The sequence below is a fragment of the Hibiscus syriacus genome, unplaced genomic scaffold (genome assembly GCF_006381635.1).
Source record: "Hibiscus syriacus cultivar Baekdansim isolate YM2019G1 unplaced genomic scaffold, ASM638163v2 tig00111719_pilon, whole genome shotgun sequence".
NCBI lineage: Eukaryota > Viridiplantae > Streptophyta > Magnoliopsida > Malvales > Malvaceae > Hibiscus > Hibiscus syriacus.
In genome coordinates, this window is record NW_024063162.1 from 15,748 (window position 1) to 33,538 (window position 17,791).

Genomic DNA, 17,791 nt, shown 5'->3' on the forward strand with positions numbered 1-17,791 from the left:
TCAGAGCCCAATTACTTCATTTCAGAAACTTTTTGAGTGATATACAACTTCTTTTTAGAAAATTTTCAGTGATATATCACTTCATTTTAGAAAAAAAAAATCATTTTCTTATACATCATTTAATACACAATGACAAAAACTTTTCAATGCCCAATCACTTTACTTCAAAAACTTTTCAGTGATATATAACTTAATTTCATAAACATTTTAGTGATATATCACTTCATTTTAGAAAAATGTCCCTTTTCTCATACATAATTTAATACACAATGACAAACATTTTTAGTGCCAATCACTTCACTTTATAAACTTTTCAGTGATATATCACTTCATTTCAGTGTTATATCAGACAATGACTGATATAAACCTATTTTCATATGTTTTTATTTAATGTTATGTAGTTTTTCATAACTTATTTTTTTGTTATATCATCTCGTCCTATAGGAAAGAACTTCATGAGGGCCTATAAATATGTGTAAGGTGATAGCTATTTTACTCACTTGAAGCAAAAAATATCTTGAAAAAATTGAGTCTTTCACTTCCAAAGCTTGAGTTTTTTTGATAGCATGACTACTATTCTTGCAACAATTTTTTATAATTGCAAATCTTTACGCATGTCTTTGCAAAAACATTCAACTATATGAGCTAAAGTTGAAAATAGAAAGAAGGGTTCAACTCGGAAGCAATAGAATAATATCTTCATTATATTATAAATTGCCACTATCATGCATAAGGTTTCATCTAAGCGATAATGTCAACCTTGCTGGTATGATTGATACACACTACTATCATTCTATATCTAATGTCGATTTGTTTGTAGAGTTCTCTGATGTTAACCTTGCTTGTATGGTTGAAGATGCTCATTCCAACTCGAATATCCCACAAACTAAGAAAAATGATGAATAAACATAGATATATGATGGAGACTCAGAAGCATGGTTTCAATTTGTACGTGGACAACAATAAGAAAAATCATAAAGAATTGAAGAACTGAATATTACTTCTAACGAGTCTACTGATTACGAGGATTAAAACATCAATATGTAATGTTTTTATCTTCTTAATGTAATGTTTATGGTTCGTTGTTTTTATCTCCTTAATGTAATGTTTTATGGCTTATGGTTTAATGTAATGTTTATGATTCATTGTTTTTACAAAAAAAAATCTATTACAATCTCTTTAACTTTTCAATGATATATTACTTTATTTCAGTGCCCAATCACACCATTTAATACTTTGTATTTAATAAAACTTATCAATGTGACCGTTGGAACTTGTCACCTCAGCATGACGAGTTCCATTTATTTATTTTTTAATAGTTGAAAAACAATCCAACTTTGAAAAAAATATTTTGATGGAACTCGACAGAACGAGTTAAAAAAAGCATAATTAAATATTAACTGGCTGAATAAAGTATATTTTCCATTGGAGCTCGTCACCTCGATATGACGAGATCTAGTTTCACTGTAACAAATGTCGTAGATCCCTAAATAAACTTCTACAAGCCCTATTGAGCTAATTATTTTTTTCATTTTGCCCTATTGGGCCAATTTTGCTCCATGTCCGCCCCTAATCACATTAATGTTTAAACAGATTCGTAGCCCATTCCAAGGTTGAAACGCAATTATGAAAGATCCCAAAACATTTTGGGGACCACATTGGTCTTGTTTAAGTCTTGAGACATGTTGATCGGCCCAATAAAACAGATCATTGTGAGATGGGCTTTGTCAGATGAGTTTGACTCATGTAGAGCTTGTACTTTTTTCGAGATAATATCATTTAATATGATTAACCAAGTGTTGGGTCTTTGGATTTTAAAGCTATATAATGGTAAACAAATTTTTGAATTGCTAATCAAATTTAATTTAATTTATCTAAGTGGGGTATACCCCATCTTCAAAAATGGCACACTACGATTCGATTCCCTCCAAAAGTGAAAAAATGATCAGTTGATTATCCTCATTTCCTCCACTAAACTTCACTCTCACTTATGGTGACTCCTATACTTCTCCGACGCATCCCACTGCTCCAACTTCAGCTGCAACGGTATAACCGTTTCTCCGCCGAGATTGTTTCATCTTCGCTACGCCTTTGGCGTGTCGCTTCAGAGTCGACTGATCATCAAGAGGAGGTGTCATCTATGGAGAAGAGTAGTTCAGTGCTGACCGAGAGGGATCTACCGAAGTACCATAGGTGGGATGATCCTGATTACAAGAAATTGAAGGATAAAGAGGACGAGATTCTTCGAGACATCGAGTCTATCATTTCCTTAGTTAAAGAATATGTTGCATTGATACAGGGATGGGATAGGAAACTGTAATTTCTAAAATTATAGGATACAAGAACGACAAGAATACAACATATATTTTTTTTAAAATTATAAATAGATGTAAAAAATAAAAAATAAAATCAATACTTCGTAGAAAATTAGAAAATAAAATTCATTAGTAAATCACAATATTAAAGTATCAAATCTCAAGACTCAAACAATAAATTAAGTCTAGAATAATATTAAATAACATAAATCAAGCATTGTTGACATATTTTGATATCAACTCGCTCTCCATAAATAAACCATAAACAAATAGAAGCATCTTCTTATATGTTGCAAATAACCTTTTAGACAATTATGTGTTCATTCATCTCAAGCACAATGTGGCCTGCAATATAAACATAAGCCACGCATAAAATATGAATTTATAATAAAAGTCCACTAATTCATTTGCACTAGTAGTAGAAAACAAGCTTGGAAGACACATCTTCAAAGCTCAATTCATTCCTTTTTCTTCTACCTCCACACCCAACACTCTCAGTCACAGTAAATTCCTCCATAGACCTGTCTCGAAGACCCGAAGTCTCTCCAAACACACCTAGGCTACCCATTCAGAGCCCCAACCCACATCCGATTACAACAATCGGGTCGGAGCCAGGGTTGATCGAGAAAGGCCAAATCTAAGCAAGGCTGTAAGCTGAACGATTTGCAGTTGAAAATGAAAAGTCGTTGATCAATGGATGATCCATATTGAATTACCCTTTTTCATAAGAAATGGAATGGGGCTTGGATCCAAGACGGGTTCTTTAGAAAAAGTGGGGAAAAGTGGGGTTTCTTCTTTTTCACTTGTTAAAATTTGGGTTTTTAAGGGGATTGGATAGTGAAGCGAAAGGGTTTAATTTTGGGATTGCAAATTGATATGGGTAGTGTTCATATATGTTACTCTATTCCAAGTGGTGGCTATTCTGTTCAGTCTATATTGGTTACGCCGTCCACGTTTTAGGAGCAAGTTGCCGTCAGTGTTTGTAGACCAAAATGGGACCCATATGATAGTCGCACATCGTCCCCCAAACATCCTCGAGTAAGAATCAAAACGTCCCCGAGTACGTTCAATCATACCCTGCTACGTGGCACTTTCCCGGTACGTATCCCAGTCGTCCCCTTATTATCCCCGTGTCAGGGACGTATAGGGTATTGAAACGTGGAAAGCACTGCCGTCCCCGTGCTTCATAGGTTAAAGATATTGTTCACTCTAATAGGTTTGTCTCTTAGGCCTTAGCCCTATTATCTTAAGGTTCAGTTTGTAGGCTCCATTTACATAAAAAAATAGATTATAAGTTTATATATTTATAATTTTTATTTCGTTTTAGCATTTAACAATTATGCATGAATTACCTTTGCAGTTTAGTTCGAACAGAAAAGCAAGTAACAAAAGTGATTTGAACCTCTAAAATCCCAAAGTATAGCTTAGTTCCATCCATGTACTAAATTATATTAAGTTGAATTTCTAACAAATGTCTAACCATGAGATTCTTAGATTCTTGGATCCTTCATCCTTGTTCGTGATAATTCTAGTGGTTAGCTTTGTTGTTTCTATAATGATTAATAAGACAAATTGTTAATCTAGTTCTTTGTCAGTGACTATAGTTTCAAAATTTAAGTCCTGACTTTGCTCCAAGGCTAGCAGGTCACCGTTGCTTGATTAGTTCATGTATTAGTCCAGAGTAGATAACGTATTAAGTTTCAAGGTTTCTGTTAGGATGGAATATTGATATTCTAAGTCCTCTGCTACTATGTGAGGGATGAAATCCTCATCTTTTAACGCTTTCAAAATATTGCTTTTTATCGTCATTCGCTTCAATGGAAATTATACTTCCTATTCCTGGACATAAATAAAAGAAGTTGTTTTAGTAGGAATATGGAGCTACTGGTGTCAATAACAGAGCGTGTTAATGTTGCCTCAACATCTTGTATGCCCCATCAAACTCTGCTAATAAGTTCCCATCAATATCCCACATACTCCTCTATCATCGAGGACAGGAAAAATGGGAACAGAAGGGGGCATGATATTAGATGGATATATGTATCATGTCTAATTTTATATTTATGAATTGTTAATTGCTCGTGTATATAATATATTAAACACAAAAGTAGAAATACAAGGTACATGGAGTTCTCTCTGTAGTTCTTTTTCTTACCAATTTGCTAGAAGTAAGTGGTTAAACTCCAGCTGCAGATACTTTTAAGTCTTACGAAAAATTAATAGAACTCTCTAAATGTACCCGAATTTTAAAATTTAAACGTGTCACTTTATCTTAAAAAAGGAATATGTTGTGATGTATGCTAACCATCTTTCGTGGTTATTATTGAAAAATATTCTCCAGAATGGTAAGGTAACTGCATTTTTCCCTTTTTATGAATTACTAATGTAATCATGTCTTGATATTGAAAGAATGTAATTAGCATTGCTTACATCTAATTGATGAATCGACCATTGTTTCGACAGGGCAAGACTAAGCACAATACGAATAGTTGCTGGCTTCACTACCGAACTGAAAGTCTCTCCACAATCAATACCAAAACACTGAGTTTTACCATCACCTACAAGACGGGCCTTATGCCTCTCAAACGAACCATCAGACTTTATTTTATGAGTAAAAATCCACATAGAACGAATGATATTAAATCCAGGAGGCCAGGGTACCAAATCTCACATCTTATTTTTAATAAGAGCATCATATTCGTCAGTCATAGCCAACTTCCAATTCGGGTCACGAAGTGCAGCCACAGGGTTACGGGGGAGGAGATATCGTAACCGTGATAGTATGGCCCTCGAATGGGTCAAATAAAGTTTTTGGCTTAAAGATACCATGCTGGCTGCGGGTGACAGGGCATTCGAATGGAACAGGGGGCGGTTTGGGCCAAATTGGTGAGGAATTTAGAGGAGATGGGACTGCGAACTGTCTACTCATAGATGAGTGAGAGGCTGGAGAAGACATGACTGACTGGGCCATAGGAGAAGAAAGTGGAGGCTGTTTTGGTTGGTTTTGATAAAGAAGATACGACGACACGCCATTATTCAAAAAATCATAATCACATGTACTAGGTTGACGAACTTTGGCAAAAGGGAAGATAGTTTCATCAAATTGTACATGCCGACAGATTATGATTTTATTGTTGGATAAATCAAAACACTTATAGCCTCGATGATTATCGGGATAACCCAAGAAAACACAGGGATTGGATCGAGCTTATAATTTGTGAATAGTCGTGGATGAAATAGAAGAATAACACAAGCACCCGAAAACTCGAATGTGAGAATAAGAGGGAACCCGGTGGTATAAAATTTGTAGAGGAGACGCATCGGCTAGTAGTGTACTGGGAAGAATATTCAAAAGTTGGGTTGCCATATGAAGCGCATGATGCCAAAAAGAGTGTAGCAAAGAGGCATGAATAAGTAGTGTGCGCATGATATTATTAATGGATCTTATTTTTCGTTTGGTCTTCCCGTTTTGTGAGGAGGTATAAGGGCAGGAGAAACGAAAAGAAATGCCATGGGACTCACATAATTACCGAAAAGGGGCATTATCAAACTCTTCCCCATCATCACATTGTATGGTTTTGAAATCTTGTTCAAACTTGGTCCGAAGATGAGCTTGGAATTTAGTAAAAATGGAGAATACTTGTGATTTATTAGCAATGGGAAAAGTCCACAAGAATTTTGAATAATCATCCAAAAAAGCACATAATAATGATATCCTAAAGAACTCAAAATCGAAGAGATCCAAAGATCACTATGAATAATATAAAAAGGAATGAAAGTTTGAGAAGTTGAAAGAATAAAAGGCAACCAAATATGTTTTCCCAGTACACAAGATTGACAAGTAGTAGACTTAGATGGACTATTACAAGTAATCAGTTTATTTTGCTAAAGAATAGATAAAATGGAGTCGCCCGGGTGACCTAAACGGTCATGCCAAAGCGTTGAAGCAAGCAAGGAAGTAGGAAAGGAGGCTGGATGTGGCATGGTGGGAGTGATTGGGTAGAGAGAGTTGGTACTATCACATCTCATTAGACGTCTCCCCGTTTGTAAATCATTCAAGGAAAACCCACAACGATCAAACACCACTGACACATTATTATCGGCTGTAAATTTCCGAACAGACACTAGATTTTTAATAAGATTCGGAGTATGCAAGACATGTTTGAGAGACAAAGGTGGGTTCGGGGAAGGTAATAAGGTATGGCTGTAACCATAAATTGGAATTAATTGACCACTACCAACAGTAACACCATTATCTTTGCTCATATTAACATAAGACGAGAGATTACCTTATGTTGATGTCATATGAGACGTCGTCTCAGTATCCATATACCAGTTTGGATCCAGTTGAGAGAGAGACATGGTGTGTATGGCGGAATCAATATCTGTCGGAGCCCACTGGGACGTTGTAGTATAGGCTTGCTGCTGCTGGGGTCGTGCTCCTAGAAAACCAGGTTGTCGTGGTCCAACTTGCCTACCCCAAGGTTGAGTCGGATATGGACAAGGAGGCATGGCCTAAGGTGGTTGTATCCATGTCCACCAAGGAGGCATAGCCCATGGCGGTTGCATCGGACCCTGCTGACCACCGCCCAAGTTTGGACCACCTCCACGGTTGCCACCACGTCCAGCACCCGACGTCTGAACTCCACTACTAGTAGGTTTGCGGTTTTTGTTGTTGTTGCGGTGCTTGTCATGTTTCCCACGTGCGCGACCTGGATGAGGATGATTAGAAATCTCATCAGTGTCATGATTAGTCACCATCATTGCATCATCAGTCGTCGCCTCCTTCATGTTGGTTTCTTCTAAGGCCAACATCGATCGAACTTCATAAAAAGGTGGTAGTACCTTTTTGTGGCAAATAACATAAGCAACTCCCTTGTAAGCCGGTGTGAGACCACCTACCATGTGAAGAACAAAACGATTATTTGAAACCGGAGCACCCACATTCTTGAGTTGATCGGAAAGTGTTTTGAGGTACTGGCAATATGCAGAAACCAAGGAGAAATCCTTCAAGTAGGTGTTGTTAAACTCGTGTTCCAAGGAAACGGCAAGAGAGTTCTCATTATCCTGAAACAAATCGCGAAGACAATTCCATAGAGTCATGGCAGAAATATCGGCATCAATAACGATATTCAAGAGATCTGTCGAAATCGTGGAATAAATCCACTGAACCACAGCTGCATCCAACGTATCCCACAGCTCTTGTTCTTCCTAACTAAGAGTGGCCGACTATGTGGCCTTCCCGTCCTTATATTTCGGTGGGATAATATGATGAAGAACCTTGTGAGATCGACAATGGACCTTGAATAACTCCGCCCAATTTGTATACTGGATGTTCTCCATCTCAAGAGTGATGAGAACATGTGTCTTGATGTTAGAAACAGCAAGAGCATGGTGAAAGGATAAGGAAGATGATGTGGGAGCGCCATGTCAGACGGAAGGACAGAATACAGAGAAGAAGAGGAAGAGAAAAAATAGGGTTGCGGAAGCTAGAATAGATCAACCGTAGCTGATACCATGAAAGAATGTAATTCTGTGCCTTTCTCATTACCACAGGGGTTCAATTTATACACAGTCATTAGTAAATACAATCCTAACAATTAGGCTATAATTTAGTAATTAGGCTATAATTTAGGCAACTAAATATACAACAGTAAATACAAAATATTTGGAGAATATTTTGTAGTCTATCAGATATTAGAACTTGCGATTACACCGCTGATAGAAAAACAAGCTAACATATAATTTTGAGGTACTTTTCAGAGGTAGGAGCTAATAAGTTGAGTATATCTTTGTAGTGCAACACTATTTTCATTCTTAGTCAAATTATTGATTATGATTCTTCTATTTATTTCATCATGTTAGGTATATGGATGGGGAACGTTTAAATGTTTCGGACGAGGAAACTGTGCTAGAGAAGCTTCTTCGTCATCACCCACATTCTGGAGATAAAATTGGATGTGGACTTGATTCTATTATGGTGATCAGTTTCTGTTGACATTGTCTTTTAGCTAGTTGCTCAATGTTTGATTGGGTTGTTATATAGTCAAACATGTGTTCTAGTCAATTTCACAGTATCTCCATTGTCAGACTGCTTTGTAGGCCTGTATAGAGTGTGTATATTAAGTGAATTTCTACTCTAACTTGAAAGAGTGCAGTTGATTGTTTTGTGTTCTACTGTCAAAAATATTTCTCAAAACTATATTAACTAGACTGATTCTTTGTCTCAAGATTTGAAATTTACTTATCTAGTTTTTTCCTATGAAATTTTGATTTCCTATTGCCTTTATTTCTTGTGTTGTTGAAGTCTTCCATAATTCCATTCTTTCCTTTATTTGGAATTTCAATTTCCTCTTTCCTTAATACCGATCCCCTTCTTTCCTCTATTATTGTGATATAGAATCTTCGTTCTTTTAATCTGCCTGCTAATGTGTCTTTTCTTACTGATGAAAGTGAGTACTGTTTAATTATTCAATAGCTATTATGGTTGGATGAAACTGACCCATTAGTGCAGTCTTCTATGGATGTCTGGCATAAATTGGTATTGGTTTTCTAGAACAGACTAATAACATGCTTAATCCCCTTTGAAGGTTGATCGACATCCTCAATTTAGAAACTCAAGGTGTCTCTTTGTTGTTAGAACTGACGGTGGTTGGATAGATTTCTCATACCAAAAATGTCTCCGGGCATATATTCGAGAAAAATACCCGTCTCATGCAGAAAGATTTATTAGAGAACATTTTAAACGCGGTAGTGGCTAAAATGTGAAAACATAATGTTAATAGCAGTGTTCAAGATTTTGGTGTAATTGGAGATATTTTAATATTTCCTTTGGGTAGAGAGATTGTCAATTTGTATTAGAGACCTTTATATAGCTTTGGTTTATGTTTTGCAATGTAGTAGATGAGTCTTGACTAACGTTTTGTGTTTGTTGTAAGTGAGGACAAAAAATATTGAATTGAACCTCGCTCTGTTGACTTGTATGTATCTCCTTTGTGGTCGGCTTCGTGCATGTTTGTTCATGTTGTAGGAAGTTTTTTCTTCTTGTACTTTGGTACTTGGATTTTGAAAGCGATTTATTGTATGTCTTGAATTTTTTTTCGAGAGAACAAAATGGTTTAATTTCTCTCAAGAACTGCATGGTATCTTGATTCTTGAATATTGATTTACCTAGACGTGGAGAGCATGTTGGAAGAAAATTGCTTCGACATTCCTTTTCGTTTTTTTCTCCGATGAGAAACAAATCCCATCTTTGGACTTTAGGAGGTTGAAAGCTTTGGTTTTCACTATGTGATCTACTGATTCTTTTATTTGATGGATCGCATCGGATGGTAACAAGGGTATGCAGATATTCGTTGCTTAGCACATTTTCCGTGAAGCAAAAGATAGTTAAAACAAACCTTAAACCGGCTAACTGCTCACTGCTAGTGAAAAACGATCAACTTGAGATGGAGCACCGAGTTCAAGAGGCCTTATGCACCTCTAAGGATTCAGATTTGGATTTGGATTTGAAATTGGGAATTTGACAGTTAGTTACCATCAACAATGGAAAGCTGGTGCAAGATATGGCGTGAATCATTAAGGGAGCAACACTACGACTAGGTTAAGACAGGCGAACTTACTGCCTGGCTTGTGCGTGGCTGCATTAGACAGGTGGATGGAGAAAATCCATATACTGGTACAGATAGGAGCACAATCATATTAGGTGAACACTCAAAATTCAAAGAAGAAAGAAGATCAAACATCTTGTTTCCATTCAGAATCCCTCGACACTTTATGATCCTATCAGCGCTGGCTTGGCTTGCCCCTATACAGATGGTTAGGTGGTGTGGTGTGGTGTGGTCTTAACTCTTAAGGCTGCGAGCTATTAGATTCACGAGTCCCAATAAAGCCAAGGCTTTGCTTTCTGACGTGTATATGGCGGAAAAGCACGAGCAATACTTTCTGGTTCTCAAATTGGTGTGGCCTTGTCTGTATAAAAATAAAACCAAAATTCGATGAGCGAATATTCGTAAACTCGAACAATGTAAACAAACAATTGCATTTAATTTAATTAGGACAAAAAAGGATGTAATACTTCACAATTGCATTTGCCAACCATGATGGTTTCTATTTGATTCTTCGTAGGTCCAGAACATATAATTTAGATTATAGATTCAAATATTTAAAGATATTTGGTTTATTTTTATGAATTTAAATAGTAAAATTCAAATGAATAAAAATATTTAAAACATACACTACTTTGTAATTACATTAATTTAATAAAAAAATATTATAAGACATATAAATGAAGCTATGAAAAGGTATTTTACAACTTGTTCTTACCATGGTTTTCAGAACTGGATCGGTCAGCGAACCGGATCGGTGAACGAACCGGCCGTGCTACCGGTTTATTGGTTCAACCGGTCGAATCGATCAGACCGATCGTAAAAACCGGACGAAGTCATAATTATTTAAAAAATTAAATAAAAATACAAAAAACATTTAATAAACAAAAATTAGGTTGAACCGGTTTACGGTCCGGTCCGGTTCAAGCAATTCAAAGCCGGTTCGAACGATTCCTTGCGATTCACTAGAACCGATTCAACCGGGATAGAATAGACTGGACCAGACAACGGTTTTCGGTTGAACCGACCGGTCCGATCCGATTTTCAAAACAATGGTTCTTACCTAATTGGACAAAACCACACGCACCTTGTTTTTGGCTTTTTTTTATATTTATGGTTGATGTAATGTCAAAAGCTTCATTCACTGATAGGGAATGGAGCCCCGAGAAGAAGGAAAGTGAGATAGGAGTAAAAGCAAGGAAAGCGACTTATCAGAGTAGAGATCCCTTACACCTAGTCGTCGTCACCAGCACCTACGTTAATGGATTCCCATTTTCGTTTACCGCACCTTCCTTCCATTTTGCATTACCTTTTTTTTTAGTTTTTTTTTGAAGATGTTTCTCCACTCTCATCAACCTACAATTAATCCACTGTCTGTACCAAAAAAGCTTAAATTAAAGGAAACGGGTTATCCCTCTGGAGAGTAGTAAATTTCATGGGGAACTGTTCTTTTTTGTTTTCCCTTTGAATTTCAGCCTTTTTCATGGCTTTCTTCAACCAACCATGCATACTCTATATAGTATAATGGAGGCCGCATTTATAAGGCCAAAAAAATAGCACCCTACATGCAGGGAAAAATGTATTAATACCCCCATTTCTTCTTCTTCTTCTTCTCTTTTTTGTTTTCCCTTTGAATTTCAACCTTTTTCATGGCTTTCTCCAACCAACCATGCATACTCTGTATAGTATAATGGAGGTCGCATTTATAAGGCCAAAAAAATAGCACCAACCATGCATACTCTGTATAGTATAATGGAGGCCGCATTTATAAGGCCAAAAAAATAGCACCCTACATACAGGGAAAAATGTATTAATACCCTCATTTCTTCTTTTTCTTCTTGTTCTTCTTCTCTTTTTTGTTTTCCCTTTGAATTTCAGCCTTTTTCATGGATTTCTCCAACCAACCATGCATACTCTGTATAGTATAATGGAGGCCGCATTTATAAGGCCAAAAAAATAGCACCCTACATGTAACACCCCCAACCCGTATCCGACCCGGATACGAGTCTGAAGTGTCACATTGACTTTTCAAACATTTATTCGAATAAAATAGAGAGTAATTTAAAAACTTTTATAACATTTAACTTATTCAAAACGTTTACAAATATATATCAGAGTTCATACAATTTATATCTTTAGACTACATGCCAACTACACTCTATATACAATACATATATTTTTGATCTGACATTTGGTAAGGAGAACTGACCTGTCTTGCCCCGCATTACTCTTTACTCTTCTTGAAACCTACGTGTGAAACAATCACAAGCTAAGTCGTTGACTTAGTGAGGCATATAAAACATATAATATTTCATATAACATAAAGCATACATAAACATATACCATCATTATCATTAAGAAACACACATAACATCATATGGTTCATGTAACACATTTCAAACCACTTACCTTTGATAACCATTTATAAACCCATCGTATACATATCACCTTCAATATGCTTGTTTAATCACTTTATTAGCCCATGTACACTAGTGAGAACTTAAGGTATGTGAGTACATTGAGGTTGTGAACACATATGCTGTCAACACAGCTCGATCAATGTCCCGAAGGACCAGTCCATAGATTCCGAAGAACCTAGGTAATCAGTCCATATGTCCCGAAGAACATAGGTAAACAGTCCATATATCCCGAAGAACATAGGTAAACAGTCCATATGTCCCGAAGAACATAGGTAAACAGTCCATATGTCCCGAAGAACATAGGTAAACCCTCGACCCTTGGCTTGCCAACTATACCCCTAGCTCTCATATCACATAACATGGGCATTATCATTTATAACAGTTCACATTACTTATTCATATTCTTTCTCTTATAAACACATATCTTTTCTTTTCAGTCACGTATCACATGTACGTGTAATCATTGATCTCATAATCACATGTTCCTTCTCTTCTGTCACATACCACATGTATGTGTAAACATATATCTAATATCATATGTTGCATGTAATCACTTAGTCTATTTTCATGTAATTCTTTTCACTTCTCATATGATCTTATATTCATATCTCACATAGCTCATATCACCTTCCATTGTTTCATATAAACATAGATGTCATATCTTGTTCGCATATATTTTCTATATAACTCATATATCTCATAGTTCTTTCACATAACTCACTATCATATTTTCATATCATATATCTTATAATAGATTCTTATATCATCATTTGTTTCCTTTCTACTTATTCATAATCACATAACATATACAAAGCATATCATTATCTTTAGTCATACATACATACAATCAATGTAATACAGATAATCACATATAATTATAACAACACATAATCATGTCCATGACTTCATGCATATTACTCTAGGAAATAGACTCATCGCAAGTCTTATTTCCATTAAACACTATATATCACTAGTATGCACTCACCTTGGTCTCACTAGTCAATTCCAATCTCTTATCTTTCCCTTGATCGATCTTACTTGTCAAATGTTCCGGAATTGCTTTACGCGCAGAATCTACATAAATGTACATTTGGAGGTAATCATTAGATACCTACACCTTGTAATTGGATACTAGCAACTTAAACAAACTTATTAAACCAATATTCACATTTTTCCTTTAGGGGGGTATCGATTCCCTACTAGGGGTATCGATACCCTCATGACATTCTGGAATTCTGTCGTTTGAGAGGGTATCGGTACCCCTTTGAATGGGTACCGATTCCCCCTAACCCAGAAATCATTTTTCAGCACGAAAATTACTTCATTTCCTCTCAAACACTTCATATATCATCCCCTTTTTCATTCTTAACTCTAGTACACATACTTAAACCAATCTATATTCATTTATTTCATCTTAAACCTCAAAATCCTATCTTCCATATGTAATTCAATAATTACATCAATTTTGCAACATGTTTCAAATCCAATTCTATTACTTCATATCTCTTACTTAGATTGATGACAAGTCAAATTCCTTCTCAAAATTCACTTACTAACTCTTTTCCAGAATTTCCTTAAGAAACTCATTTTCTTTAATCTTTCATAACTTCTTTATCTTTTGATTTTAGGACAACTTAAGCTTTCCATAAGCTTAAGTATTACCTAATGATCAAAACCCACTCTTAAAATTAACAAATAATCAGCTAACAAAGAATCTTACCTTTGCAAGCTTGGCTCTTTCTTTCTCTCGTACATGAAGAAGAAGAAGAAGATGAAGAGAATATCTCTTCATCCTTATCCCCTCTAACATATATATCCTTATCATATTTATTTTTAATTCATTTATTAGTTAAATGACCATTTTGTCCTCTACTTCATTTGATAATTACTAACAATTTTTAGGATTTATTTCCAGATAAATCATTGAACTAATCCATTCTTCTACTTTAATCACCAAATTCTGAAACTTTACCATTTAGTCACTAACCCATAGTTTGGGATGTTACAACTCTCCCCTCCTTATAAGAAAATTCGTCCTCGAATTTTCACTGCACATCTTAATAAGAACATATCTTCTAATGTTCTTATGTTGCTTCCCTGACTTATTCTTTCTTGTCATCATCAGAAACTTACTTTTCAATCCTTTAATTTTCCAACTATCTTTTTCGTTTATACATTCATCTTCTGTTGCTTATCATATAAACAATAACCAGTAATACCAATCCATTGTTGTATTTTCTCTCATTCGATTATGCATTTTTCCTTTGACCTTTCTAAAATTCCATATAATGTCACTCATCACATTGACAGTAACATCCATCTCATCACTCTATATCATAAATCCATCTATTTCTTCATAACTCTCTAATTACCTTATAACCATACCAAACTTGTATTTCATCATCATTTGACCAAAACACAACTTTAAATCTTCTTCAATTGTGATTAAACATATACTTTAAGGAGTCAAACAATATTTTCACATCACCTTGCACACTTTTCGTGTTTCTATATCGAACTTATCATTTACACTTCCATACGAATCCTCACTTCATTCACTATATCACATTTACGTAATCAAAATATACAATTATATCCAATACAATTTCATCACAAAATCTTGTTAGTCAACGCTAACTCTTTCATTCTAAAGTACAAATCCTTATCATATCCACACTCTTTCTTATACACAATATTATCCTTTTGTTTCAAATTCGTAACTCTGATTTCATTCATATAATGTTACTTATCCTGTAGACAGTAACATCAATTCTTATCACTCAAAATCAAAAATCAATCAATTGATTTCTTTCCTCATTTTCTAATTAATTCACCACAATCCAAACTTTTACTCATTCTTATCATCTATTGTACTTGTATTTCCTTCAAACATACAAATCTTTATCTTCTTCACCACAACACCTTACTATGATCAAACTATACAACTGTATCCAAATCCTCTTCATATTTGGTTATCATAACCTGTCAATATATTATAATTCCATTACATTTTCATCACATACTCTTGTTAGCCAATGCTAACTCTTTCCATCTAGAATACAAACTCTTTTACAAACAATAACCGCGTCACTTGATCTTTTAACATCCTTATGGTGACACTCGTTCACCATATTCCATCTTATCCACATAATAACAAACTTCTCAATTTAATTTCTCCACTATGGAGAAATGAACATCTTCTAGCATTATCTTCATATCATATATCCAAAGGTCTGTAACAACAGAGCCTTCCTCAAATTCACCCTTGAGATCGGGTGCTCATAACTCTTTTAACTATTTCGATACATTCATTCTATGAGTTAACGAAGTATACAATTAAAAACACATCGGAATATCATTCAACATTATGAATCATTCTCTAATCTTATACAGACATTCCCTGAGGTTTTCGCTCTTCTCCCTGCCTGGCCAGGGCAGGTGAATGCTATTACCTTCAGGTCTATCGTCTTGTATTTCACTTTGGAAACTCTCATATTTTCATGTGCTCATATCATTTCTTCTATCAGATATCACGTGTGCATATGCTCATCCAATTCATATTGTATAACATATGTCAATTGCATATGTTCACATATCATCCATCATATCATATAAACATATATATAAATTTCATAAATCATTCTCAGTATTCACTTATCTTATATAACATAACAATTTAACTCTATTAACAAGACAGCACACTCCTTACCCTATCAGATCAGAAAATTTTTCACTTTGTGTTGGCATGTACACTTTTTAAAACACTTTCGACTTCGTTTTTAGCCTAGAATCGGCTAAACCGTCGCTCTGATACCATTAAATGTAACACCCCCAACCCGTATCCGACCCGGATACGAGTCCGAAGTGTCACATTGACTTTTCAAACATTTATTCGTATAAAATAGTGAGTAATTTAAAAACTTTTATAACATTTAACTTATTCAAAACGTTTACAAATATATATCAGAGTTCATACAATTTATATCTTTAGACTACATGCCAACTACACTCTATATACAATACATATATTTTCTGATCTGACATTTGGTAAGGAGAACTGACCTGTCTTGCCCCGCATTACTCTTTACTCTTCTCGAAACCTACGTGTGAAACAATCACACGCTAAGTCGTTGACTTAGTGAGGCATATAAAACATATAATATTTCATATAACATAAAGCATATATAAACATATACCATCATTATCATTAAGAAACACACATAACATCATATGGTTCATGTAACACATTTCAAACCACTTACCTTTGATAACCATTTATAAACCCATCGTATACATATCACCTTCAGTATGCTTGTTTAATCACTTTATTAGCCCATGTACACTAGTGAGAACTTAAGGTATGTGAGTACATTGAGGTTGTGCACACATATGCTGTCACCACAGCTCGATCAATGTCCCGAAGGACCAGTCCATAGATTCCGAAGAACCTAGGTAATCAGTCCATATGTCCCGAATAACATAGGTAAACAGTCCATATGTCCCGAAGAACATAGGTAAACAATCCATATGTCCCGAAGAACATAGATAAACCCTCGACCCTTGGCATGCCAACTATACCCCTAGCTCTCATATCACATAACATGGGCATTATCATTTATAACAGTTCACATTACTTATTCATATTCTTTCTCTTATAAACACATATCTTTTCTTTTCAGTCACGTATCACATGTACGTGTAATCATTGATCTCATAATCACATGTTCCTTCTATTCTGTCACATACCACATGTATGTGTAAACATATATCTAATATCATATGTTGCATGTAATCACTTAGTCTATTTTCATGTAATTCTTTTCACTTCTCATATGATCTTATATTCATATCTCACATAGCTCATATCACCTTGCATTATTTCATATAAACATAGATGTCATATCTTGTTCGCATATATTTCTATATACTCATATATCTCATAGTTCTTTCACATAACCCACTATCATATTTTCATATCATATATCTTATAATAGATTCTTATATCATCATTTGTTTCCTTTCTACCTATTCATAATCACATAACATATACAAAGCATATCATTATCTTTAGTCATACATACATACAATCAATGTAATACAGATAATCATATATAATTATAACAACACATAATCATGTCCATGACTTCATGCATATTACTCTAGGAAATAGACTCATCGCAAGTCTTATTTCCATTAAACACTACATATCACTAGTATGCACTCACCTTGGTCTCACTAGTCAATTCCAATCTCTTATCTTTCCCTTGATCGATCTTACTTGTCAAATGTTCCGAAATTGCTTTACGCGCAGAATCTACATAAATGTACATTTGGAGGCAATCATTAGATACCTACACCTTGTAATTGGATACTAGCAACTTAAACAAACTTATTAAACCAATATTCATATTTTTCCTTTAGGGGGGTATCGATTCCCTACTGGGGGTAT

General features: G+C 35.1%; 1 protein-coding gene across 1 annotated transcript; it reads left to right on the plus strand.

Moving 5' to 3' along the window:
• The first annotated feature begins 1,990 nt into the window (after positions 1–1,990).
• Positions 1,991–9,101, plus strand: LOC120168299 (protein DCL homolog, chloroplastic-like). The gene is made up of 4 exons (XM_039177077.1): positions 1,991–2,272; positions 3,506–3,531; positions 8,181–8,295; positions 8,906–9,101. Exons 1-4 carry the CDS (start codon positions 1,991–1,993, stop codon positions 9,074–9,076), a joined length of 594 nt encoding a protein of 197 aa, XP_039033008.1. The 3' UTR covers positions 9,077–9,101.
• The last annotated feature ends 8,690 nt before the right edge of the window (positions 9,102–17,791 follow it).

What these genes read in the sequence shown, in the direction of transcription:
- LOC120168299 (XM_039177077.1), top strand. Translation starts at nt 1,991, where the DNA reads ATGGTGACTCCTATACTTCTCCGACGCATCCCACTGCTCCAACTTCAG. An exon ending in TCGAGTCTATCATTTCCTTA is followed by an intron (nt 2,273 to 3,505) that starts GTTAAAGAATAT and finishes CGTGCTTCATAG; the next exon opens with GTTAAAGATATTGTTCACTC. An exon ending in GTGGACTTGATTCTATTATG is followed by an intron (nt 8,296 to 8,905) that starts GTGATCAGTTTC and finishes TCCCCTTTGAAG; the next exon opens with GTTGATCGACATCCTCAATT.